We start from the raw sequence: 27,412 nt of genomic DNA, 5'->3' as shown, positions 1-27,412 counted from the left end.
AGAAGAAACAGTGTTATTGTTATATCTGGCAAGCCCTGGTTGCTTCCTATTTAGCAGTTCGTTCTTTAGCTCACCTCTTCCTCTTCCATTTTGTCATAGTTAGCAAGGAGAAGCATAGCTGATGATGTTCTTTAGTAGTGTGCCTGTGTTGCTTTTAGTTTTTGTGTGTCTGTTGTAGGTTTTTGATTCTGGTTACCACGGGTTTCATATATGATGCTGCTACTGCTAAGTTGCTTCAGTCATGTCTGACTCTGTGCGACTCCATAGATGGCAGCCCACCAGGCTCCGCTGTCCCTGGGATTCTCCAGGCAAGAACACTGGAGTGGGTTGCCATTTCCTTCTCCAATGCATGAAAGTGAAAAGTGAAAGTGAAGTCACTCAGCTGTGTCTGACTCTTCGCGACCCCATGGACTGTAGCCTACCAGGCTCCTCCCTCCATGGGATTTTCCAGGCAAGAGTACTGGAGTGGGTTGCCATTGCCTTCTCCAATATATGATGACCTATATCTATATCTACTTGTTTTGAAACTAGTAATCATTTAGTCCTTTAAGTTCAAACAGATTCTAAAAGATCTGCATTTTTATTCCCCTCACCTACATTTTGTGTTTTCAGTGTCAGATTTTACATTTTCATGTTTACCCTTAACTGTTTATTGTTGTTATAGTTGCCTTTTTGTCTTTGAATCTTCTTACTAGATTATTTAAGTGGTTAATATTCAACTCTTACTACACATTTTCCTTTCTTAGTGCAATTTTCCCTTTCCTAATGAATCTTCTTTTCCACTTAGAGAGGATCCTTTAACATTTAATCAAGGAAATGAAGCACCTATACTCTAAAAACTATAAAACACTGATGAAGAAAACTGAAGACAATACAAAAAAAAAAAAAAAAAAAAAAAGGAAAGATATCTTGAGTTCTTGGATTGGAAGAATTAGTACTTAAAATGGCCATAGTACCCAAAGCAATCTAGAGATGTACTGCAATCCCTATTAAAATACTCATGACATTTTTCACAGAAGTAAAATAAACCCTAAAATTTATATGGAATTACAACAGGTCCCAAACTGCCAAAAAAATCTTGAGAAAAGAAAAAAGACAGAGAGAACAAAGTTGGAGATATTATGTACCCTATCTTCAGACTATATTCCCAAGTTATAGTCATCAAAGCAACATGGTACTGGCACAAAAACAAGTATATAGGTCAACAGAACTGAATAGGGAGCCCAGAAATAAATCCATACACCTTTGGTCAGTTAACCTATGACAAAGTAAGCAATTAACCTATGACAAAGAATATGCAATGGCAAAATCATAGTCTCTTCAACAAGTTGTGCTGGAGAAACTGGATAGGTACATGTAAAACAATGGAATTAGAATATTTTCTCATACCATATACAAAAATAAACAAAAGATAGATTAAAGACCTAAATGTCAGGCTTAAAGCCATAAAACTCCTACAAGAAAATATAGGCAGAACACTCTGACATGAATCACAGCAACATTTTTTTTTTTATCTGTCCCCTAAGGCAAAAGAAATATGAGCAAAAAGAAGCAAATGGCACCTTAACAGGTTTTGCACAAAGGAAACCATCAACAAAACAATAAGACAACTTCCTGAACTGGGTAAAATATTTGCAAATGATATGACCAACAAGGGGATTATATCCAAAATAATAAACAACTCATACAACTAAATATCAAAAAGAACAAAACAATTAAAAAATGGTCGAAGACCTGAATAGATATTTTTCCAAAGATGGTGTACAGATGGCTAACAGGCATATGAAAAGATGCTCAACACTGCTCATCAATGCAAATCAAAACCACAATGAGATATCACCTCACAGAGTAGGGTGCTAACAATGCAGGTGATGAAAAGTGGTCAGATGCAGGATACATTCCAAAGTACAGCAGCAAAGTTTGATGGTGGGATGGAAAAAGAGAACACAAGAATGACTCCAAGCTGTCTTTTTTCTTTTTTTTTGATTCCTTAAACTAATGGATGAATTGTTGTTTGTTATTGAGTTGCTAAATCCCGTCTGAGTCTTTCACAACCCATGGACTGTAGCCCTCTAGGCTCCTCTGTTGATGGGTTTCCCAGGCAAGAAAACTGGAGTGGGATTACTCCCTTTTCCAGAGGATCTTCCCAACCCAGGGATCAAACCCATATCTCCTGCATTGCAGGCATATTCTTTACCACTGAGCCATCTGAGAAGTCAGTGGATGGACACTGATGCCATTTACTGAAACAGAGAACCCTAAGGAAAGAACAGTCTGGAGAAAAAAGCCAAGATTTCTATTTCTGTCATGTTACGTTTTCCTATTGGACATCCAAGTGAAGATGCCAAATACAAAATTAGACCAACAAGTCTGAATCTCAGAGGAGACATGAGAGCTGGAAATATAAATGTGAGAATTGACAATCAGGAAACTGGAAGATGAGTGACAACAAAAAACTGGGACGTAAGGGGATAAATTTTGACTTTACATTAAAATCCACCATGAATTTTGACTTAACAGACTACATTAAATACTGATAAATTAAAATGTGTGGACTTTTTTTTTCCATTTGAGGTATCTGAATTAATTTTCCCACTGTAAACAACTAATGCTCCTGGATAAAATAACTTCTAAAAGCATTTGTCCTCCTGATAAGAAAGCAAGTCTCAGACCAGCGACTGAATAAGGATGGTAAGATAAGCAAAGCAATGCAACCAGCTTCTTTCCTGAGAGCATCTGCTGAATCTCCATAACCCAGAGACAACTAGGCCCAATTATCTGACACTAGCTGTGAATGTTTTGAAATAAAGAGGAAGAAGAATGCAAGACTTTCATTACTTTGAGCCTTAACACCTACCCTAGACCAGGAGCCCAGGGAGTTTATATAACCTCTTGCAATTTCCCTGGGTTGGGTCACAGTTCTTAAAATGTTAGACTGTTGTGTTTTCAACCTTTGCCTTGCAAAGGAATAAAGTCATCTCTTCCCTCCAGGGCTTCCCTAATATCTTAGTTGGTAAATAATCCACCTGCAATACAGGAGACACCAGTTCCATTCCTGGGTCAGGAACATCTGTTGGAGAAGGAATAGGCTCCCCACTCCAGCCAGAATTCTTGGGCTTTCCTTGAGGCTCAGCTGGCAAAGAGTCCGCCCACAGTGCAGGAGACCTGGGTTCAATCCGTGGGTTGGAAAGGTCCCCTGGAGAAGGGAAAGGCTACCCACTCCATTTGGGAAGAGCCACTGGAGAAGGGAAAGGTTACAGACTCCAGCATTCTGGCCTGGAGAATTCCTTGCACTGTATATAGTCCATGGGGTCCCAAAGAGTTGGACACAACTGAGCGACTTTCACGTTCACTTCTCTTTCCTCCAAATCTCTGTCTCTATATGTGTTTGGTATGGGTGCACAAGGTGCCAAGATTTTTGGCACCAAATTGAAGGAAAAAACTCTCACTGAGCATCTACTACAGTATCAGTGCAGTGTCAAGCCTGTGTTTGCCTATTTCAGTTCAGTTCAGTCGCTCAGCCATGTCCAACTCTTTGCGACCCCGTGAACTGCAGCATGCCAGGTCTCCTTGTCCATCACCAACTCCCAGAGTCTACCCAAACCCATGTCCATTGAGTCAGAGATGCCATCCAACCATCTCATCCTATTTAAATAAATAGGTTAAATAGTCATGTCCTATTTAACCATCACAATAAATGCTTTACAGATAAGGAAACTGGATTCAGAGGCTTAATTATGTGCTTTGCTAAGGATCACTATTAAGGAGTAAGTCAGACTGGAACCCAGGAAGGTCACACTCCATAAATACCTACCTGCTCTGGAAGCCACTATGGGTTCTTGGTAAAAGGACTGAGGGACAAGAGTAGGATTAGGACTATGTTTCCAACAGATCCCCTGAGTTACAATCACCTGGGACGCTTTTTAATACTTAAATGCTTCTTGGAACTGCCAGTATCTTTCTCAGTCCCTTAGCTCTCGGCAGTCTTTGTTCCTCTATTTTGACACTCACCACCCTGGACTGCTTCAAGAAAATTAGAGATACCAAGGGAACATTTTATGCAAAGATGGGCTCAATAGAGGACAGAAATGGTAGGGACCTAACAGAAGCAGAAGATATCAAGAAGAGGTGGCTAGAATACACAGAACTATACAAAAAAGATCTTCATGACCCAGATAATCATGATGGTGTGATCACTCACTTAGAGCCAGACATCCTGGAATGTGAAGTCAAGTGGGCCTTAGGAAGCATCACTACAAACAAAGCTAGTGGGGTGATGGAATTCCAGTTGAGCTATTTCAAATGCTAAAACATGATGCTGTGAAAGTGCTGCACTCAATATGTCAGCAAATTTGGAAAACTCAGCAGTGGCCACAGGACTGGAAAAGGTCGGTTTTCATTCCAATCCCAAAGAAAAGCAATGCCAAAGAATGCTCAAACTACCACACAATTGCACTCATAAAGGAGTAAGTCAAGGCTATATATTGTCACCCTGCTTATTTAACTTATATGCAGAGTACATCATGAGAAATGCTGGGCTGGAAGAAGCACAAGCTGGAATCAAGATTGCCGGGAGAAATATCAATCACCTCAGATATGCAGATGACACCACCCTTATGGCAGAGAGTGAAGAGGAACTAAAAAGCCTCTTGATGAAAGTGAAAGAGGAGAGTGAAAAAGTTGGCTTAAAGCTTAACATTCAGAAAACTAAGATCATGGTATCTGGTCCCATCACTTCATGGGAAATAGATGGGGAGACAGTAGAAACAGTGTCAGACTTTATTTTTTGGGGCTCCAAAATCACTGCAGATGGTGACTGCAGCCATGAAATTAAAAGACGCTTACTCCTTGGAAGGAAAGTTATGACCAACCTAGATAGCATATTAAAAAGCAGAGACATTACTTTGCCAACAAAGGTCCACCTGGTCAAGGCTATGGTTTTTCCAGTGGTCATGTATGGATGTGAGAGTTGGACTATAAAGAAAGCTGAGTGCTGAGGAATTGATGCTTTTGAACTGTGGTGCTGGAGAAGACTCTTGCGAGTCCCTTGGACTGCAAAGAGATCCAACCAGTCCATCCTAAAGGAGATCAGTCCTGGGTGTTCATTGGAAGGACTGATGCTGAAGCTGAAACTCCAATACTTTGGCCACCTGATGCTAAGAGTTGACTCATTGGAAAAGACCCTGATGCTGGGAGGGATTGGGGGCAGGAGGAGAAGGGGCGACAGAGGATGAGATGGCTGGATGGCATCACCAAGTCGATGGACATGAGTTTGAGTAAACTCTGGGAGTTGGTGATGGACAGGGAGGCCTGGCGTGCTGTGATTCATGGGGTTGCAAAGAGTCAGACACGACTGAGCAACTGAACTGAACTGAACACACACTAGCTTAAAATTCCCCAAGCCAAAAAAAAAAAAAATTCTCCAAGCCAGGCTTCAGCAATACGCGAACCACCGTGAATTTCCAGATGTTCAAGCTGGTTTTAGAAAAGGCAGAGGAACCAGAGATCAAATTGGCAACATCCGCTGGATCATCGAAAAAGCAAGAGAGTCCCAGAAAAACATCTATTTCTGCTTTATTGACTATGCCAAAGCCTTTGACTGTGTGGATCACAATAAACTGGAAAATTTTTCAAGAGATGGGAATACCAGACCATTTGACCTGCCTCTTGAGAAATCTGTATGCAGGTCAGAAAGCAACAGTTAGAACTGGACATGGGCCAACAGACTGGTTCCAAATAGGAAAAGGAGTACACCAAGGCTGTATATTGTCACCCTACTTATTTAACTTCTATGCAGAGTAATCATGAGAAACGCTGGGCTGGAAGAAGCACAAGCTGGAATCAAGACTGCCGGGAGAAATATCAATAACCTCAGATATGCAGATGATACCACCCTTATGGCAGAAAGTGAAGAAGAACTAAAGAGCCTCTTGATGAAAGTGAAAGAGGAGCGTGAAAAAGTTGGCTTAAAGCTCAACATTCAGAAAACTAATATCATGGCATTTGGTCCCATCACTTCATGGCAAATAGATGGGGAAACAGTGGAAACATGGCAAACTTTATTTTGGGGGGCTCCAAAATCACTGCAGATGGTGATTGCAGTCATGAAAGTAAAAGACGCTTACTCCTTGGAAGGAAAGTTATGACCAACCTAGATAGCACATGAAAAAGCAGAGACATTACTTTGCCAACAAAGGTCCACCTAGTCAAGGCTATGGTTTTTGCAGTGGTCATGTATGGATGTGAGAGTTGGACTATAAAGAAAGCTGAGCGCTGAGGAATTGATGCTTTTGAACTGTGGTTTTGGAGAAGACTCTTGAGAGTCCCTTGGACTGCAAGGAGATCCAACCAGTCCATCCTAAAGGAGATCAGTCCTGAATATTCATTGGAAGGACTGATGTTGAAGCTGAAACTCCCAATACTTTGGGCACGGGATGCGAAGAGCTGACTCATTTGAAAAGACCCTAATGCTAGGAAAGACTGAGGGCATGAGGAGCAGAGGACGACAGAGGATGAGACGGTTGGATGGCATCACTGACTCAATGGATACGGGTTTGGGTGGATTCCGGGAGTTGGTGATGGACAAACAGGCCTGGCGTGCTGCGGTTCATGGGGTTGCAGCGTTGGACACGACTGAGCGACTAAACCGAACCCTGGACTGCAGGATTAATAATTAACGGTAACTTTCGCTTTAGCAGACACGTTCTTCCACTCAGGCAGTAGCGGACCGCACGTACTCTAGGAGACCTCACAAAGCAGCTTAGCAAGTGTCCCTACGACCACAAACGGGAGTAACTCAAAGGTTCCAACTGCGGCGCCCTTTTAGGGAGTTGGAGAGACGTCGGGCCCTGCCCTTCACTCTGACGGGCCACGCCTTTTCCGTCGGGATCTGGATGGCTGTGACGGTGACTCTGGAGCCGGCGGGCCGCTGCCGCTGGGACGAGCCCGTGCGCATCGCTGTCCGCGGCCTGGCGCCGGGGCAGCCGGTCACGCTGCGCGCGTCCCTGCGCGACGAGAAGGGCGCGCTCTTCAGGGCCCACGCGCGCTACTGCGCCGACGCCGCCGGCCTGCTGGACCTGGAGCGCGCGCCCGCGCTGGGCGGCAGCTTCGCGGGGCTCGAGCCCATGGGGCTCTTCTGGGCTCTGGAGCCTGAGGAGCCCTTAACGCGGCTGGTGAAGCGGGACGTGCAGACGCCCTTCGCCGTGGAGCTGGAGGTGTTCGACGGTCACGAGCCCGGGACCCAGCGGCTCCTGGGCCGGGCGGTGCACGAGCGCGACTTCCTGGCGCCCGGGGTGCGGCGCGAGCCGGTGCGCGCGGGCCGGGTGCGCGCCACGCTCTTCCTGCCGCCAGGTGAGCCGCTCCCTTTCCAGGCTGTTGTGGAAAGCTGGGTGTAGAACCGAGACCCTGGGCGGCCCCTTGCCTGCCTACGGAACCTGTGGTTGTGGAACTTCTCCAAACTCGCCCCCAAGCTCCAGAGACTGCCGTGAATTCTGGGTGGCAGTTTCTCCTCTAAATGTCAGGGCACTGCCTGCAGGTACTTCCACTCCCTTAGCTGTATGCTAAAAGTTCATTCAGCCCACTCAGAAAGGACATTTACGCTGCTTATGTGCCAGCCACGCGGCTGTATCTCAGATATTAATACTAATGTTAGGCAATGACTTCTGCTGATGTGCAAGAATGATTTTTGCCTTCTTTCACATCAAACTTACTGAAAAACAAACAAACTCCTTGCAGGTCCCCTCCTCCTGTCATAAACCATCTGTCAGTGGTCCTCAACCTGGATGATTTGCCCCACTCCAAGGGTATTTGGCAATATCTGGAGACATTTTTGCTTATCACAACTGAGGGTGGGGGGCTATTGGCACCTAGTGGGTAGTGGGTAGAGGCCAGATACGGTGCAAAACACCCACAATGCACAGGTCAACCCCACAACTAGAATTATCTTGCTCAAAGTATCTATAGTGCTAAGGTTAGAAACCCTAGTCTAAGTAAAAACAAGATGCTTGCTAGGTAAAAGTGGTCTGCAAACCGGACAGCTGACCCACCTCTTCCAACCAAATTCCTGACTGAAACCCCTACTATATATAAATGCTGGTGCTGCCACTGTTCACTGAATCCCTAAACTGAATTCTGTGATAATTCTCCAAAACAGGAAGCCCTACTTTATTCTTACAGTTCTTTAGCAATTTACAACTTTAACTGGTTGCTGCCCACTCAACTATGAACTCCTGGGGCTGGAATTGTGACTTACATATCCCAGAGGCTTACACAGGGATATAATAGGATCTCAATAAATCATGCTGACTGATTCAATAAGAATCTCCTAAAGACTTTCAGTTTTTTAAAAAAAAAATTTCTCTGCCCAGCCATGATATTTCAATTAAGTCAACTGTTAACTATTTTAGTACTACTGTGGCCCACTTAAAATTTACTGTGTTCTGACTCAAAGACTTTATGTAAACAATGTAGAAAAGTTCAGTCATTTAAATCAAGGATTATGCTACATACAGTAGCTAGCAAAGTCAGACGTGGGCCTCACTGTACCTCACACCTAAACAGAGTATATAGGCAACTATACTTGGATCTATGAATGGTAAGTGCTATGATATGGGACTTGTAGGCCCAGGGTGCTGGTGGGAACAAATGAAAGGCTACCTAATTCAACTCAGCCTGAGGGGGTTGGTGGGGGAGGTTGGGAAAGCTACCAGGAATGGAGATCTAAACTTAAATTTGAAGACTGCTGAATCAACCAGGTCAAAAAAGGTGGCGAGGGGAGGAGAATAGTGTACACCATTTTCAGGGGCCAGTGAGAACAGGGTACATTTAGGGATGGCATTCTTTAAGGCTGGAGCAGGGAGCAAAAGGAATTGGGGAGTATATTCTAATAATCCCCTGTATATGTAGAGTGTTTTACAGCTGTCAAAGCATTCTCAGGGTTGTTTTTTTTTTTTTTTAAGGAAAATTTGGTAGAAATGTATATTTCATGCTGTTATTTCTAACTTGGTTTATATTATCATTATTGTTTTTTGCAAATATGTGAAAAATTCTGGAGAAAATAAGGCATTTTGTTCCTCCTCCCTTCTCCCCTAAGTTTATTAATAAAAAGTGAAAAGAGTCCTCCTCCACCTTAACACCCCCACTTCATCCCCAACCTTCCTTGCCTTAAAAACTCCTTTTTGTGGACCAAATTCTGAAACGCAAGAATATCTTCTTAGGGCCTAAAAGCCTTATGATTTGTGGTGCTCTCCAGGCAGCAAACCCTTCCCTGGAATCCTCGACCTGTTTGGAAGTAGTGGTGGCCTTTGTGAATACAGGGCCAGCCTCCTGGCCGGACATGGTTTTGCTGTGCTTGCCCTGGCTTATTTCAGATTCGAAGACCTCCCTGAACATCTGAATGATGTGTGCCTGGAGTATTTTGAAGAAGCCGTGGACTTCATGCTACAGCATCCAAAGGTGGGTTCATGGTGCTTGCCTGAATGCAGAGCAGAGTGGGTGAAGCCAACACAGGGCTGGATCCAAAAGCTCTACCAGGACACCCAGGGCTGGAAATATGGCATGAGAGACAAAGGCTTATTCAAAAGTTGTTAGGATTATTGTTTTCATTTCTACCTCTCTCTCTCCAATCCCCTGTGGCTCAACTGTTTAGTTCCCTTTAGTTCTTGATCAGAATTCAAAGAGTTGGACTTAAAAGTCACTAACCTTAAGTTCTGGTTCTGGGTCTACTACCAAGTGGCCTTATCATCCTGAATAAAGGAGGTGCCCTCTCTGGGATTCAGTTTTTCTCATTTATAAGATTAATGTAGGTTCTTCCCTGGTGATCCAGTGGTGGTCCACTTGCACTTATACTGCAGGGGCCAGAGGTGTGATCTCTGGTCAGGGAACTAAGATCCTGCATGTACCGCCCCCCCCCAAAAGAAAATTAATGTAAATGTATAGAGGAGGAAAGTTTGCCTATAAAGAGATTTTTGAAGGAATTGGTGACATTTGAATAAAGGCATTTGTATTTGATGATGTGAAGGAATCATTAATTTTGTTAAGTGTGTTAACTGCATCATGGTTTTGTAGATAAAGTTCTTATCTGAGACTGAAAAAGTTAATTAAAACAGTTTGGAATTATTATAAATGGAACAGAATACATACTCTTTGCTACTATCTAGACTTAAAGAAACCCAAACATTCTAATGTTAAGGAATAAGATGTACTGCAAGGTCTAACTCTATTAGAATTCAGGGACTGGTCTCAACAAAGCTGCTAAACCTAGATGATCATGAACTGATGGTTTACTTATGGGTTATAAGGCCCCAGGAACAAGAGACTAATATATACTATCAGGCTTCTACTGGGAGCCTTTTGTTTTAGATGACCACTCTCTGGCCTTCCTTTGGCTGCATTCCTGCCCACAGGGTGTGGAGTTTGAGGGACCAAGGGAAAGTGTCTACCTGGAAACCATGTGCCCCTCCCACCATGCCCTTTAGATCTGGAACCCCAGAATTATATGCCAACCAGCTCTGATCTTGCTTCTAAGCCCTATGCCGCTTCTCTGGGTCCATTAATGGGAATATGCCTAGGTCTTAAACATATAGGCTGGGGTGTCCATGTGTAAGGGGGCTCTTAAGGTACATGATGGAGCCAGGGATGGGAAGAGAAGGAGAGCTGGCTAAAAACCAGAGACTGGGGCAGGGGCTGGTGCTCCCCCCATGCCATGTTCCAGTACAGAACTCCAAGGAGTTCCAAGATATAAAATTTGAACCCGACCTTATAACTTGTTATGGAGGTGTATTTATCAAGGTTACAGGAAAAATATATTTTATTTAACTTTTAAATATCTGTAACTTTTTAAAGTATTTAGGTATAGGGTATATGGGCCTCTGTGTGTACTCTTGACCCAGTTGCCATAAATGTTAGTGGAGGCCCTGTGTACTAGGAAATTAATTGATTTGCTCATTAGAAAATACATTTGAACTTTGTGGACTGTTGCATAAGAACAGAAAGCAAATGACATTTCAGAAAGCTGCCTAGAGAATGTAAACTCACAGTTAAATTCTCCATTTATGAATTCTAAACTTGTTCTTTCTCTCTCTCTTTTCATCAGGTGAAAGGCCCTGGTGTTGGGCTTCTTGGCTTCTCCAAAGGAGGTGACCTGTGTCTCTCAATGGCCTCTTTCTTAAAGGGCATCACAGCCACTGTAGTTATTAATGCCTGCGTGGCCAACACAATAGCTCCTCTGCGTTACAAAGATATGATTATTCCTGGGCTCAGCTATGACCTAAAAAAACATACAATCACTGAGTCAGGCTTTTTAAATTTTGTGGATATTTGGGAAAACCCACTGGAGAAAACGAACCACCAAAGTCTTATTCCATTGGAAAAGGCCCAGGGGCCCTTCCTGTTTATTGTTAGCATGGATGATCATAACTGGAAGAGTGAAGTCTATGCTCGTATAGCCTCTGAACGGTTACAAGCCCATGGGAAAGACAGACCCCAGATAATCTACTATCCAGGAAGTGGCCATTGTATTGACCCACCTTATTTTCCTCTTAGTAGAGCCTCTGTGCATGCAGTTTTGGGCCAACCAGTATTCCATGGAGGTGAGCCAAAGGCTCACTCAAAAGCACAAGCAGATGCCTGGCAGCAAATTCAAACTTTTTTCCATAAACATCTCAATGGTAAAAATTCTGTCAGGCCCAGCAAATTGTAACACTGTAATCATAGACCGTATATTAATAAAAATCCTGGATTTCCCTGGTAGTCCAGTGGTTAAGAATCTGCAGGGCACATGGTTTCAATCTCTGCTCCAGGAAGATTCCACATGCTACATACAGTACAACTAAGCCCACGTGCCACAACTCCTGAAGTCCAAACACTCTAAAGCCCATGCTCTGCAACAAGAGAAAGTACCACAAATGAGAAGCCTGTGCACCCCAACTAAACAGTAGCCCCCGCCTTGCCACAGCTAGAGAAAGCCTGTGTGTAGCAATGAAGACCCAGCACAGCCAAAAATAAGAAAATAAATTAAAAATAAATAAAACCATCTTATTTAAAAAAAAGAATCCTATTCATACAACATGTGTTGGGTTTTCCAGAGCACCTAGGAAACTTTTGTAACAAAGCAAGTATTTCCGACTCCTTGTCAGGTCCTACCAGGTTCTCAGCCCTAGCAACCCTACTTTCTAAACTAGTGGGTCCATCCCTTTCTCCCCTGAACTTTTCCCAGTGTATATAGGCTAAACCCTGATCTTCTCTGTAGGACCAATCTTAACCTTAAGCAAGAAAAATATAAGTGCCTGCTCAAGTCTCAACTGCTGGCCTAGATTTGGCCTTGAGTTCTGGTTTTGAGGACAGCTTTTGTTCCATTGAGAGTCCCATACACTCTTTGGGCCCTAACTGACCATATCTGGCTCCCTAGTGATTCAGACAGTAAAGAGTCTGCCTGCAATATGAGAGACCCAGATTCGATCCCTGGGTCAGATATATCCCCTGGAGAAGGAAAGGGCAACCCACTCCAGAATTCTTGCCTGGAAAATCCATGGACAGAGCAACCTAGTGGGCTACAGTGCATGGGGTCACAAAGAGTTGGACACGACTGAGCAACTTAACACTTTTTGACCATATCTGAAGCTTGGGAACTTGCCCACTGAAGTCCTTTAAGGAATGGACTCTGCTTCATTCTTGTCTCTGAACCCCACTCTGAGGTTTGGGAGCATCAACATATTTAATATCTTAAGCTTTGCTTTTATTTTATGAATACAGAGCTTTGCTTTTATGACCAAGGACCTAGACTTTAATCTCTTCCTTATTGAGAAAGTATCCTTTACAAATTTTGAATTTAAAATTCAAAGGATACTTTACAAAATAAAATTGAATCCTTTATCAAAAAAGCATTTGTTGTAAGCCAAACAGTTTATGATACATACTGTTGATATATTAATACTTATTCTTTATTGTCCAAATTTTCAACCTTGAAACTTGGCTACCTAGAGGAATGCCTTAACACCAGCAGATTTGGGGGACTTCATCTTTGGATGTCAGATTATAACTGTCAAATCAGATTTCCTCTCCATACCATCTGTTCCTATTAACTTCCTACTGGGAAGGACTGGGATCCGTCTGTCTCAATCCATTGCCTTGTACTGGGCACTATCTAGAGTTATGAGACCAGAGCAAAGGCTCTTCTGTGAGTGCAAGAATATTTTTCTGAGACACATCACTTGGTTTGCTGAGCGCACACTAAGTCTTTCACCAATCTGAGTCTATTCAAGCAAATGCCCATTAGACCTTAACTAATGAAAAGAAGCCCAGCGTGCCGCAGTTCATGGAGTCGCGAAGAGTCAGACACAACTTAGCAACTGAACAACAACAATGAAAAGAAGGGTTTCTTAGAAGTTACCTAGTTTTGACCAGTTGTTTAAAAATATGTGTTAAGTGTATTTATTTATTGTGTAGTATAATTTTCTGTAATTTGAATCCTTGAAGCCTCTGCTTTAACTCACTCCTGGGTGGTTCTACTACCCTAGAGATGCCTTTGGGATGGGACATCATAGAAAGAAGTTATAAAGCAAGTGGCTGGGAGGGTAAGGGCCAAGGTAACACCAGAAGCTAAATATGAGGATGATGACTTAACATCTCTGCATACTAAAGAGTTAGGTGTAGGGACAGCCCTCCACCTCCATTTATTTCTTACTGATAAAGTAGCACTGAAATGCCCTACACTAACTAAAGATATTTGGTGACTTTCCCCTCAGAGTTGATTATATGTGACCAGTTAGCTCTAAGAACAATATGAAAAGGCAAAAATATATGATGTTGAAAGACGAACCCCCCAGGTTGGTAGGTGTTCAGTATGCTACTGGAGAAGAGTGGAGAAATAGCTCTAGAAGGCATGAAGAGCCTAAGCCAAAGCAGAAACAATGCCCAGTTGTGGATGTGACTGGTGGTGAAAAGTAAAGTCCGATGCTGTAAAGAACAATACTGCAAAAAAAAAAAAAAAAAAACAAAAAAAAAGAACAAACAAAAAAAAAAAAAAAAAGAACAATACTGCATAGGAACCTGGAATGTTAGGTCCATGAATCAAGGTAAATTGGAAGTGGTCAAACAGAAGATGGCACGAGTGAACACTGGCATTTTAGAAATCAGTGAACTAAAATGGACAGGAATGGGCAAATTTAATTCAGAGGACCATTATATCTACTACTATGGGCAAGAACCCCCTTAGAAGAAATGGAGTAGCCCTCAGTCAACAGAAAAGTCTAAAGTGCAGAACATGGGTGCAGTCTCAAAAACAACAGAATGATCTCAGTTCACTTCCAAGGCAAACATTCAATATCACAGTAATCCAAGTGTATGCCCCAACCACTAATGCCAAAGAAGCTGAAGTTGAATGGGTCTATGAAGACCTACAAGACCTAGAACTAACACCAAAAAAAAAAAAAAAGATGTCCTTTCCATCATAGGGGACTGGAATGCAAATTAGGAAGTCAAGAGATACCTGGAATGACAGTCAAGTTTGGCCTTGGAGTACAGAATGAAGCAAGGCAAAGACTAAGAGAGTTTTGCCAAGAGAATGCACTGGTCATAGCAAACATCCTCTTCCAATAACACAAGAGACGACTCTACACATGGACATCACCAGGTGGTCAACAGATTGATTATATTCCTTGTAGCCGAAGATGGAGAAGCTCTCTATGGTCAGCAAAAGCAAGACAGGGAGCTGACTGTGGCTCAGATCACGAACTCCTTATTGCAAAATTCAGACTTAAATTGAAGAAAGTAGGGAAAGCCACTAGGCAATTCAGGTATGACCTAAATCAAACTCTTATGATTATACAGTGGAAGTTGTAGGGAATATGCTATGCACAGCCCTATACTATAATTAACAGGGACTCTTTGAAAAATAAAAATGACTTTCTCATCACCCCCAAGCGAAGGGCTGGGAATAGTAAAAAGTACATTGTGGAAAGATATCTTGAAAACAAGATGTTGAAGTACTGATGTGACTGATGGAAAGCCATTAGTGACTGTTCCCGTAACCAGAGCCTCGAGGGAGTTGCTGGGAAAGGGTGTCACTAGACGAAGGGCTAAACAAAGTCATGAAAGGCCTGAAGGTTTGACACTGAAGTGAAGTGAAGTCGCTCAGTCATGTCCAACTCTTTGCGACCCCATGGACTTTAGCCTACCAGGCTCCTCTGTCCATGGAATTCTCTAGGCAGAATACTGGAGTGGGTTCCCATTTCCTCCTCCAGGGGATCTTCCTAACCCAGGGATCGAACCCAGGTCTCCTGCACTGCAGGCAGACGCTTTACCGTCTGAGCCACAAGGACTGTGCATTGTATATCTTTATCCCTGATCCGAGATTGTAAAGAACAGATATCTCTAGAACATGAAGAAGTAGTAAGGAAGTAGAAGTTAACAATAAAAGGCATGCAAAGATTAGGATCTGGGCTTTTGCCTGCAAATGGCATCAGCTCCTGATCCACACTTTATTTCTGAGTCTTATTTTTCCTTATTCTTCTGCGGCACCACTCCCTCAGGTCATTTTGTGGTTGGACTGGTCCCAGCAGAAGTGACAAATAAATTCAAAGGATTAGATCTGATAGAGTGCCTGAAGAACTATGGACGAAGGTTTGTACGTAACATTGTACATGAGGCGGTGATCAAAACCATCACCAAGAAATGCAAGCAGGCAAAATGGTTGTTTGAGGAGGGCTTACAAATAGCTGAGAAAAGAAGAGAAGCTAAAGGCAAAGGAGAAGAGGGAAAATATACCCATCTGAAAGCAGAGTTCCAGAGAATAGCAAGGAGAGATAAGAAAGCCTTCCTCAGTGATCAATGCAAATAGAGGAAAACAATAGAATGGGAAAGACTAGAGACCTCTTCAAGAAAATTAGAGATACCAAGGGAACATTTCATGCAAAGATGGGCACAATAAATTACAGAAATTGTATGGGCCTAATAGAAGCAGAAGATAGAAGAAGTGCCAAGAATACACAGAAATACTATGCAAAAAAGATCATGGCCCAGATAACCACCATGGTGTGATCACTCACCTGGAGCCAGATATCCTGGAGTCCGAAGTCAGTGGGCCTTAGGAAGCATCACTACAAACAAAACTAGTGGAGGTGATGGAATTCCAGTTGAGCTATTTCAAATCCTAAAAGACGATGCTGTGAAAGTGCTGCACTCAATATGCCGGCAAATTTGGAAAACTCAGCAGTGGCCACAGGACTAGAAGAGATCAGTTTTCATTCCAATCCCAAAGAAGGGCAATGCCATAAAATGTTCAAATTACTGCACAGTTGCACTCATTTCATTCACATGCTAGCAAAGTAATGTTCAAAATTCTTCAAGCTAGGCATCAACCATATGAGAACTGAGAACTTCCAGATGTACAAGGTGGATTTAGAAAAGGCAGAAGAATCAGAGATCAAATTGCCAACATCCATTGGATCATAGAAGAAGCAAGAGAATTCCAGAAAAACTTCTGCTTCAATGACTATGCCAAAGCCTTTGACTGTGTGGATCACAACAAACTGTGGAAAATTCTTAGAAGAGATGGGAATACTAGACCACCTGACCTCCCTCCTGTGAAACCTGTATGCAGGTCAAGAAGCAGCAGTTAGAACTAGACATGGAACAATGGACTGGTTCCAAATTGGGAAAGAGGTACATCAAAGCTGTATATTGTTACCCTGCTTATTTAATTTATATGCAGAGTTCATCATGCAAAATGCCAGGATGGATGGAGCACAAGCTGGAAACAAGATTTTGGGGAGAAATATCAATAACCTCAGATATGCAGATGACACTACTTTATGGCAGAAAGCAAAGAGGAATTAAAGAGCCTCTTGATGAAGGTGAAAAGTGAAAGTGTTACTCGCTCAGCTGTGTCCGACTCTTTGTGACCCTGTGGACTGTAGCCTGCCAAGCTCCTCTGTCCATGGGATTTTCCAGTCAAGAATACTGGAGTGAAAAAAAAAAAGAATACTGGAGTGGATTGCCATTTCTTTCTCCAGGGGATCTTCCCAACCCAGGGATAGAAGCCAGGTTTCCTGCATTACAGTCAGTCTTTACCAGATGGAAAGCCCCCAGGGAAGCCCTAGAGGAGAGTGAAAAAAGCTGTCTCAAAACTCAACATTCAAAAAACAAAGATTATGGATTCAGTCCCATCACTTCATGGCAAATAGGTGGGGAAATGATGGAAACTGTGAAAGACTTTATTTTCTTGGGCTCCAAAATCACTTCAAACAGTGACGTCAGCCATGAAATTAAAAGATGCTTGCTCCTTGGAAGAAAAGCAATGACAAACTTAGACAGCATATTAAAAAGCAGAGACATTACTTTGACAACCAAGGTCCACCTAGTCAAAGCTATGGTTTTTCCAGTAGTCATGTATGGATGTGAGAGCTGGACAATACAAAAGGCTGAGTGCTGAAGAACTGATGTCTTCAAACTGTGGTGCTGGAGAAGATTCTTGAGAGTCCCTTGGACTGCAAGGAGATCAAACCAGTCAATCCTAAAGGAAATCAACCCTGAATATTCATTGGAAGGACTGATGTTGAAGCTGAAGCTCTAATACTTTGGCCACCTGATGTGAAGAACTGACTCATTGGAAAAGACACTGATGCTGGGAAAGATTGAAGGCAGGAGGAGAAGGAGTTGACAGAGGATGAGATGGTTGGATGGCATCACTGACTCAATGGAGAGGAGTTTGAGCAACTCCAGGAGATGGTGAAGGAAAGGGAAGCTGGGCATGCTGCAGTCCATGGGGTTGCAAAGAGTAGGACTGAGTGACTAAACAACAAGCTTTAAGATTTCAAAAAGTTTTCTTGGTGTTAAAAAGTTACCTAAAATATAGCAAATGTTAATTAAAAGGGAGAAAGGGAAAAGGTATCCATAAAATCGAGCCAGAAATGAGTCCCATACAATAGTGCTTATTGTGAAGTTCTATATACTTGCTTTGATTGGGCCACTCATTCAGCTGTTTGTTTTCTAATTTCTATGCAAAGAAGGAAACAAGTTACAGAAAATTTACAGCACTCATCAAATAAAAGCAGAGCTTAGAAATCAATTCCTCCCAAAGGCTTTCTTACTAAAAAACATTAAATGATTAAAAGGTAGTACCCTGAAGGTTGCCTCTAACAGCAGATATAAATCCCAGGATCCACCACTTACTGTGTGACCATGGGTAAGTTATTAATTTCTCTAAGCCTCCATTTCCTTATATATAAAGTGGAGATAATTATAGTGATAATAATGGAAACTACTTCACTGGGCTATTGTGATTAAATTAGATTGTCTAAGTAGAGCATGGAACATATTTAAACTCAAATATTAGGGTTTCCCTGATGGCTCAGATGGTGAAGAATCTGTCTGTAATGTGCAATGCAGGAGACTTGGGTTCAGTCCCTGGGTTGGGAAGATCCCTTGGAGGAGGTCATGGCAACCCACTCCAGTAGTCTAGCCTGGAGAATTCCACGAACAGAGGAGCCTGATGGGCTACAGTCCGTGGAGTCACAAAGATATGGATATGACTGAGTGATATTTAAACTCTCAAATATTAGCTCTTATTATTTCAGATGAGGAAATTGAGACCCGGGAGGATTAAGAAATATACTCAGTTGATAGGAGAATAGGGTCAGCCAACTCCAAAGTCCAAGGCCTTCACACAGCTTTCCAGCTGGATGAGATAAGCTCAAATAGTGTAGATCTGACTGATGAGGAATACTGGGAAGTTAAAGGTTTATTAGGGTCACATATTGAGGCTCCATAAACCAAATTGGACAGTTAAAATTTATTTTTTTTTTAAATTTTTTCCATTTATTTTTATTAGTTGGAGGCTAATTACTTTACAATATTGTAGTAGTTTTTGTCATACATTGACATGAATCAGCCATGGATTTACATGTATTCCCCATCCCGATCCCCCCTCCTACCTCCCTCTCTACCCGATCCCTCTGGGTCTTCCCAGTGCACCAGGCCTGAGCACTTGTCTCATGCATCCAACCTGGGCTGGTGATCTGTTTCACCATAGATAATACGCATGTTTCAATGCTGTTCTCTCAAAGCATCCCACCCTTGCCTTCTCCCACAGAGTCCAAAAGTCTGTTCTGTACTTCTGTGTCTCTTTTTCTGTTTTGCATATAGGGTTATCGTTACCATCTTTCTAAATTCCATATATATGTGTTAGTATACTGTAATGGTCTTTATCTTTCTGGCTTACTTCACTCTGTATAATGGGCTCCAGTTTCATCTATCTCATTAGAACTGATTCAAATGAATTCTTTTTAATGGCTGAGTAATATTCCATGGTGTATATGTACCACAGCTTCCTCATCCGTTCGTCTGCTGATGGGCATCTAGGTTGCTTCCATGTCCTGGCTATTATAAACAAAAAATATGGAATGCTTCACGAATTTGTGTGTCATCCTTGTGCAGGGGCCACATTAATCTTCTCTGTATCGTTCCAATTTTAGTATATGTGCTGCTGAAGCGAGCACTGGACAGTTAAAATTTAAAATGTTAAGAAATAAGGAACCATTTATAACATACTGATTTTTATTTTTTAATGACTGCCAATAATTTTCCCTTATGCTTAGTGGCTCAAATAGTTGAAGGTAAAAAAAAAAAAAAAGCTTAATTAGAAACACACAAAAAAGTAACAAAAACAAAAAACAAATCAGAAAATACAGCCAAATTTAGCCCATTGTTCTGCTTTTCCTTGTATACCTATTGCCCTTGGATGTACTTTCATCAGGGTGAGACAGGCCAGTGAACCATTTTGAAAGCAAATATATGTTTTTGTCAACCATTGATTATTTTTTAAAAAATTGTATAAACCTGTTATAAATATCAGCCAACTGAAAGCCACAAACACTTCTTAATTCTTTCGGAGTATCATGATTAAGCTATTGTGTACATTCATTTTAAATGGTCTTTGAACACTGGGAAGGTAAAAGCTCGTGGAAGGCATTCTATTTCTTCAGGTGATACATGCTGAGGTGCATAAAATCCATCATTCATGTCACTTTAATGATGAATGTGGGGAGCAGAAGTCAAAATTACTTGAGTTGTTTTCTAAAACTCAGAGTCAGCTATATGTTGTCCAAAGACAGACTTTAAACAAGTACTTTTCAAAAAGACGGGATTGTTGGTCCAGTAACTATGTGCTTTCAGTGGCAAATATTTTCCATCCATGAATCAGAATACATGACAATTACTGTCTTATTTATGGGATAAGTGGGATAAGATGCATATTTGAAAATGAGGTTGTTCCAAAAAGAATTCTAGATTACATATCCACACATCTTTCATGACACAGCAATTTAATAGAATGTTTTTACTTGGGTTAATTTAAGGGACTAGATCTGATAGACAGAGTGCCTGATTTACTATGGACGGAGGTTTATGACACGGTACAGGAGACAGGGCTCAAGACCATCCCCAAGAAAAAGAAATGCAAAAAAGCAAAATGGCTGTCTGAGGAGGCCTTACAAATAGCTGTGAAAAGAAAAGAAATGAAAAGCAAAGGAGAAAAGGAAAGATATACCCATTTGAATGCAGAGTTCCAAAGAATAGCAGGGAGAGATAAGAAAGCCTTCCTCAGTGATCAATGCAAAGAAATAGAGGAAACCAACAGAATGGGAAAGACTAGAGATCTCTTTAAGAAAATTAGAGATACCAAAGGAACATTTCATGCAAAGATGGGCTCAATAAAGGACAGAAATGGTATGGACCTAACAGAAGCAGAAGATATTAAGAAGAGGTGGCTAGAATACACAGAAGAACTATACAAAAAAGATCTTCATGACCCAGATAATCACTATGGTGTGATCACTCACCTAGAGCCAGACATCCTGGAATGTGTAGTCAAGTGGGCCTTAGGAAGCATCACTATGAACAAAGCTAGTGGAGACGACAGAATTCCAGTTGAGCTATTTCAAATCCTAAAAGATGATGCTGTGAAAGTGCTGCACTCAATATGGCAGCAAATTTGGAAAACTCAGCAGTGTCCACAGGACTGGAAAGGTCAGTTTTCATTCCAATCCCAATGAAAGGAAATGCCAAAAAATGCTCAAACTACTGCACAACTGCCCTCTTCTCACACGCTAGTAAAGAAATGCTCAAAATTCTCCAAGCCAGGCTTCAGCAATATGTTAACCATGAACTTCCAGATGTTCAAGCTGGTTTTAGAAAAGGCAGAGGAACCAGAGATCAAACTGCCAACATCCGCTAGATCATCGAAAAAGCAAGAGAGTTCCAGAAAAACATATATTTCTGCTTTATTGACTATGCCAAAGCCTTTGACTGTGTGGATCACAACAAACTGGAAAATTCTGAAAGATATGGGAATACCAGACCACCTGACCTGCCTCTTGAGAAACCGTATGCAGGTCAGGAAGCAACAGTTAGAACTGGACATGGACCAACAGACTGGTTCCAAATAGGAAAAGGAGCATGTCAAGGCTGTATATTGTCACCCTGCTTATTTAACTTATATGCAGATTAAGTCATGAGAAACGCTGGGCTGGAAGAAGCACAAGCTGGAATCAAGACTGCCTGGAGAAATATCAATAACCTCAGATATGCAGATGACACCACCCTTATGGCAGAAAGTGAAGAACTACAGAGCCTCTTGATGAAAGTGAAAGAGGAGAGTGAAAAAGTTGGCTTAAAGCTCAACATTCAGAAAACTAAGATCATGGCATCTGGTCCCATCACTTCATGGGAAATAGTTGGGGAAACAGTGGAAACATGGCAAACTTTATTTTGGGGGGCTCCAAAATCACTGCAGATGGTGATTGCATCCATGAAATTAAAAGACGCTTGCAACTTGGAAGGAAAATTATGACCAACCTAGACAGCATATGAAAAAGCAGAGACATTACTTTGTCAACAAAGGTCCAGCTAATCAAGGCTATGGTTTTTGCAGTGGTCATGTATGGATGTGAGAGTTGGACTATAAAGAAAGCTGAGCACTGAAGAGTTGATGCTTTTGAGCTGTGGTGTTGGAGAAGACTCTTGAGAGTCCCTTGGACTGCAAGGAGATCCAACCAGTCCATCCTAAAGGAGGTCAGTCCTGGGTGTTCATTGGAAGGACTGATGTTGAAGCTGAAACTCCAATACTTTGGTGCAAAGAGCTGACTCATTTGAAAAGACCCTGATGCTGGGAAAGATTGAGGGCAGGAGGAGAAGGGAATGACAGAGGATGAGATGGTTGGATGCCATCACCAACTCAATGGACATGAATTTGGTTAAACTCTGCGAGTTGGTGATGGACAGGGAGGCCTGGCGTGCTGCAGTTCATGGGGTCACAAAGAGTCTGACACTACTGAGCAACTGAACTGAACTGAACTTTGGTTAATTAACCTCATTTTACACATGCATTTTAAGGTAGAATTCTATGGTGGAAAACAAATTGTAAATTACATATGTCAATACATCCTTACTGTATAAGATTCAAGTAATACAGATAAAATTTTAAAAACCTCCACTCATTAATCAGTCTTAGTCTTCCTCCAGAGGTACTTACTAACTTGAAGTGTAGCCTTCCAGAACCATGTTATATAGATGTATACACAAATATTTATATGAATGAAGAAATATGGTTTCATTTATGGGTTCAATGCCTTTATCTTTAAAAAAAAACCATAAATGTCATATAATGTATTCTTTTCCCCCTGCATATAAAAATATATGTTTTAAATAATTTTGCCAGACAGTATAGATTATTTCCAGTGTATATCTCTGTACTCTACCTCATCTGAAACATTTAAATCTAATTTCAGGAGTCTTTTTTTCTTTCTTTTAAGTCTTGCTTAATCCTGGAAATATAATTTCAAGCAAGATAAGGAATTCGGCGGGAGCCTAGTACGTGTGGTGGTTTAGTCACTAAGTCGTGTCCCACTCTTGCGAACCCATGGACTGTAGCCTGCCTGTAGCTCTTCTGTCCATGGGATTCTCTGGACAAGAATACTGGAGTGGGTTGCCATATCCTTCTCCTCTAGTACGTGGAGCCTCCTTCAACTAGGTTTAGGAAACAGTGTCCCTGATTGCCAGGGAGGGATTTTTAGAGGCGGCATTTTCTATCAGAAATCATTAACTTACCATTCTCGATACTTCGAAGGGCAGGGATCCACTTTGGGATCTCCAAAAGCTCAACTGACCCCGGGCCCTCCTAAGTCACCCCTTCCTGGGGCCCTTTGCTGAACGGAGTCCCAGGAGCCAAGCCAGGTCCTCTGGCCCACCTGCCGGCTTCTGCCCCTCTGGGCCCCGCCCCTCTCCGGGCCCCGCCCCTACCAGCTGCACGCCAGCAGACCACGCCCCTTCTCAGCCCCACCCCGCCCCGCCTACTGGGCCCGGCTCCCCTGGCACCAAGCCACTTCTGTTTCGCTGCGGTCAAAGCCCCGAAGATCTCAGCACCCCGTGGCCGGCTGCATTTCGAACCCCCGAGACCCGGTCCAGCTTCGGAGGTGTGTCCACGTCATCCCCTTCCTTTCAAAAGGCCGTGACGCCTAAGACCGGGCTAACCAATGAGTTTCTGGGTATTAAAGTGGAAGGCTCAGGCTCCACGAAGGGGGCACTTTGGGGGGTCAGTGACCGAGGCTGCCTCGTCCTCTCGTCTGCCCACTATGAAGCAGAGGGCCGAGGGAGCGGGGGTGTGTTGGGCTCGGATAGGGACCAAGCTTGGCGGCGACTTCACAAGGCCTGCAGCCCAGGTGGCTTCTGTGGAGCCTCACGCCGACCGGCCTGAAGGATCCCTGCCTCCCCAAGGATGCCGAGGGCAGTGAATGAAAACCCTCCTCCCTGTGGTGGCGACCGTCCACCCCGCGCCGTGGTGGCTGGCAGTGCAGCTGGCCCTGGCGCTCGCCTCTTCCCGCGAGCAGCACCGGTTCTCCAGCCGCAGCCTCTTGGCCCTTGGAGGTGGGGGTGGGGGTGGGGGTGGGGGTGGCCGGCCACCTACGCGGCTTCCTGCTGCCCGCTGGTGGGTACGGCTTTTTACGCACAGGGCCTTGCAGTGGATTTAAGGACTGGACTTCGAAACTAACTTGCTTTGGTAGATAATTTGGCGTCTGAAAATAACGGGAGTGCCTTAATTCCTTTGTTTTGCCACCTAAATATAGGTGGGACATTCATTCCTCTAAATCGTGGTCGGGATTTAAATTTAATCTGCTTAGGTGCCCATCTTCCTAACTTCTAGTGAGGCAGAGTTATTCCTTGTGAGCATACATCTTGCAAGTTTGTTCTTACCAAACCTAAAATTGCTTTAGTTTCTAGCGTTCAATGCTTGTCTGCCTATCTCTGCTAGGCGGAGCTTTGTGTAAATTTAACTTTTTTCGTTATCATTTCTTGTTAAAATGGTGAGAGTAGTAGATACAAATATTGTCTGTCAGTGGTATCTGTTCAAGACCCAAAGTGACTGAGGTCACAGTATATTGTTCACGCTTTCTCCCTTCATGATAAGGTAAAGATGACCTTTTTGTTGTTTCTGACATACTCTAATATTGTGGAGACCTTCACCATGATGAGAAAACTGTTGTGTTATTCATTTCATAGGTCAAAGAACAGCTTATTTATAGTATAAATGAGGAACCAAGGCCTAAAGTGTTTTAATCAAATCAAATTAATCAAATCAGACAGTTAGCTGATGTTAAAATCAGGGTGCAGTCAAATTCTTTGAGCTCTAACTCTGACCTTTATAAACACAGGCTGGGTGAGTGAATCAATGAATGAAATAATTGGGTTTTTAAGAGCCCAGTATGGCATATGCCCTCCTCTCACCCTCAGGATCCTTAGGAACAACTAAGAATCATTTAAATGAGAGATTTAACATTTTCATAGCTAGGGGATGAGAGAGGGTAGGTTTTTTTTGGAAATAGCCTATAAAGTCCTCACAGATTTCCATAATGGGAATTAATTAATTGAAATAAACAAAATTCTCAGTTTTATTTAATGTGATAATCACATTAGAATTTTGAAGCCTGTGGCTGGAAATTCCATTGCCAGAATGATTTGAGGGTCTGTAGTTATGTCTTTTTCATGGTTTGCTTTAGTCTTTTTGGACCTGATCTTGAATCTAGAAGTGCTTGAGAGTTATCTGATTTTAAACAGAGCAGATCAAGATATGCTGAGATATCTGAATGTTGAGAAAACCACCTTGTAAAAGCACTACCTTAATATGTACACTCTACAACTTGTTTCTAGATTTGAGAATTTAACAATGGTCTCTGGCACTGGAATTTTTAGGCCTCTTAGTTTGGTTTGTATCCTAGTGTTCTTGTTTCTTCTTCTGTACGTATATGGATTTATTTGGCACCTTTAATTGGAATAACACAGAAGTATATATCAGAAAAACTAGGAGGAGGCAATTGGCTGGGAAATTCTCTTATTAAAGTGGTGATTGAATAACATAATCTCCAGTAGGGGTGTTGAAAGAGAAATAGCAGGCCAACATTAGGAGGATATTAATTTGACATTTTACTACCTTTCCACCCATACTGTTCACTTTATATTACACCTTCATTAGACCTTTAAAGTAATTTAAAGCTTGTTTAATTACAGATTTTGGTCAGTAACTTTGACTGAATCTTAAGTTTATTGAGAAGTCAAAGGGCCTTTTAAAACTTAATGTCTTTTTTTTTAATGAAGTATTATACTTTTATAACTCGAAACCTGCAGAACCTTTTTTTAGATTTACCAGGATTTACAACTTCAAATCATTTCCATTTCTTTGGTGCTAATTTTAGTAATTTTTTCCCATTTCCTAGTGATTTCCTCATGGAGGGAGGGTTAGAATATAAAACCATTTGTATATATGCAGCTTTAAAGTAGCCTGCTGTCTGGCAGAAAACTCTTTGATATAAATCACAGCAAGCCCCTCTGTGACCCACCCCCTAGAGTAATGGAAATAAAAACAAAAATAAACAAATGGGACCTAATTAAACTTAAAAGCTTTTGCACAATGAAGGAAACTATAAGCAAGGTGAAAACAGCCCTCAGAATGGGAGAAAGTAATAGTAAATGAAACAACTGACAAATAATTAAGCTCCAAAATATATAAGCAGCTCAATACCAGAAAAATTAACAGCCCAATAAAAAACAGCAAAAGACCTAAACAGACATTTCTCCAAAGACATAAACACATGGAAAGATGCTCAACATCACTCATTATTAGAGAAATGCAAATCAAAACCACAATGAGGTATCATCTCACTCCAGTCAGTATGGGCATCATCAAAAAGCCTACAAACAAATGCTGGAAAGGGTGTGGAGAAAAGGGAACCCTCTTATACTGTTGATGGGAATGCAAACTGGTACAGCCATTATGGTGAACAGTGAGGAGATTCCTTAAAAAACTGGAAATAGAATTGCCATATGATCCAGCAATCCCACAGAATAAAAGAAATACATGTACCCTCAATGTTCATTTCAGCACTATTTACAATATTGATATGGAAGCAACCTAGATGTCCATCAGCAGATGAATGGATAAACAAGTTGTGGTACACATACACAATGGAATCTGGAATACTACTCAGCTATAAAAAGGAATGCATTTGAATCAGTTCTAATGAGATGGATGTAACTAGAACCTATTATACAAAGGGAAGTCAAAAAGAGAAAAATAAATACTGTATATTAACATATATATATATGGAATTTAGAAAGAGGGTACTGGCAATCCTATATGCAGGAAAGCAAAGGAGACACAGATGTAAAGAACAGGCTTTTAGACTCAGTGGGAGAAGGCAAGTGTGGGATGATTTGAGACAACAGCATTGAAAAGGGATGGCCAGTCAAAGTTCAATGCACAAAGCAGGGCACCCAAAGCCGGTCCTCTGGGACAACCCAGAGGGTTGGGGGTGGGGGGTGAGAGGGGTGGAGTGGGGTGGGGATGGGCCGGGGCGGGGGGGGCTGTTACAGGGAGGTTTAAAAGCTTTAAACTCTAAGCACCTACCTCACTCCAGATTCGCCTGAAACTACTTTCACAAGAGAAAAAGATATCTCCCCACCTCTCTACGAGGTTAAGCTCCCGAGCTCCCTAAGTCACTCCCAGCTGCGCTGCAGTTCCTGGGAAACGAGCGCCGCCGAGCCACACGACTCCGGCGAACGCTCGCACGGTCCCACAATGCCCCGCTCGCGCCACCGTGAGGGCGGAGAGAAGAGACGGCTGCCCGTGTAGGGAATCCGAGGCGAGCTCCGAGAAGTGCGCATGCGCACTGACCCCGGCGGACCCTAGCAACCAGAGCAGTGACAGTAGCAACCGCCGGAATGGTAAGTACCCTCTAGGCCTCGCAGCCAAAGCTGCGAGTAGATTGAAAGTGGAAAAGGGTAACTGTGGAGGGTTGAGGGTGGGGGACGTCCTTGAACACCGGAAGGGAGCGAGTAGCGGATGCTTGCTCGGTGGATTCAGAGGCCT

At 42.5% G+C, this 27,412-nt stretch overlaps 2 protein-coding genes and 1 non-coding gene across 4 annotated transcripts in view; 2 read left to right on the top strand and 1 right to left on the bottom strand.

Annotated features, from left to right (window-relative positions):
* The first annotated feature begins 6,717 nt into the window (after positions 1-6,717).
* Positions 6,718-11,748, top strand: ACOT6 (acyl-CoA thioesterase 6). 2 transcript variants are annotated; one of them, XM_043920794.1, is made up of 3 exons: positions 6,718-7,350; positions 9,251-9,453; positions 11,093-11,748. In XM_043920794.1, exons 1-3 carry the CDS (start codon positions 6,894-6,896, stop codon positions 11,696-11,698), a joined length of 1,266 nt encoding a protein of 421 aa, XP_043776729.1. In that variant the 5' UTR covers positions 6,718-6,893; the 3' UTR covers positions 11,699-11,748. The 2 variants fall into 2 exon arrangements, with proteins under 2 accessions (XP_043776729.1, XP_043776730.1); XM_043920795.1 differs by having other exon boundaries at positions 7,219-7,350; positions 9,369-9,453.
* Positions 11,749-19,386: 7,638 nt separating this feature from the next.
* LOC122705966 lies at positions 19,387-19,493 on the bottom strand. Its single transcript, XR_006344235.1, has one exon. It is a non-coding gene; the product is annotated as a U6 spliceosomal RNA (small nuclear RNA).
* Positions 19,494-23,344: 3,851 nt separating this feature from the next.
* DNAL1 (dynein axonemal light chain 1) overlaps positions 23,345-27,412 on the top strand; it is a 41,725-nt gene continuing 37,657 nt past the window's right edge. The window contains exons 1-2 of the mRNA XM_043920275.1: positions 23,345-23,465; positions 26,961-27,267. Of these exons, the coding sequence (XP_043776210.1) occupies positions 27,265-27,267 (3 nt within the window). The 5' untranslated portion in view covers positions 23,345-23,465; positions 26,961-27,264. The remainder of the gene's footprint in view (positions 23,466-26,960; positions 27,268-27,412) is intronic.

This window comes from Cervus elaphus, chromosome 12, assembly GCF_910594005.1.
Source record: "Cervus elaphus chromosome 12, mCerEla1.1, whole genome shotgun sequence".
NCBI classification, from domain to species: Eukaryota; Metazoa; Chordata; class Mammalia; order Artiodactyla; family Cervidae; genus Cervus; species Cervus elaphus.
The sequence above is the reverse complement of the archived record's forward strand: the minus strand, read 5'-3'. Positions and strand labels throughout refer to the sequence as shown.

Bases quoted from the DNA above. Each gene is read 5' to 3' on its own strand.
- ACOT6 (XM_043920794.1), top strand. From the start codon at position 6,894: ATGGCTGTGACGGTGACTCTGGAGCCGGCGGGCCGCTGCCGCTGGGAC. The intron at 7,351-9,250 runs GTGAGCCGCTCC...GGTGCTCTCCAG, and splicing joins CACGCTCTTCCTGCCGCCAG to GCAGCAAACCCTTCCCTGGA. The intron at 9,454-11,092 runs GTGGGTTCATGG...TCTTTTCATCAG, and splicing joins TCATGCTACAGCATCCAAAG to GTGAAAGGCCCTGGTGTTGG.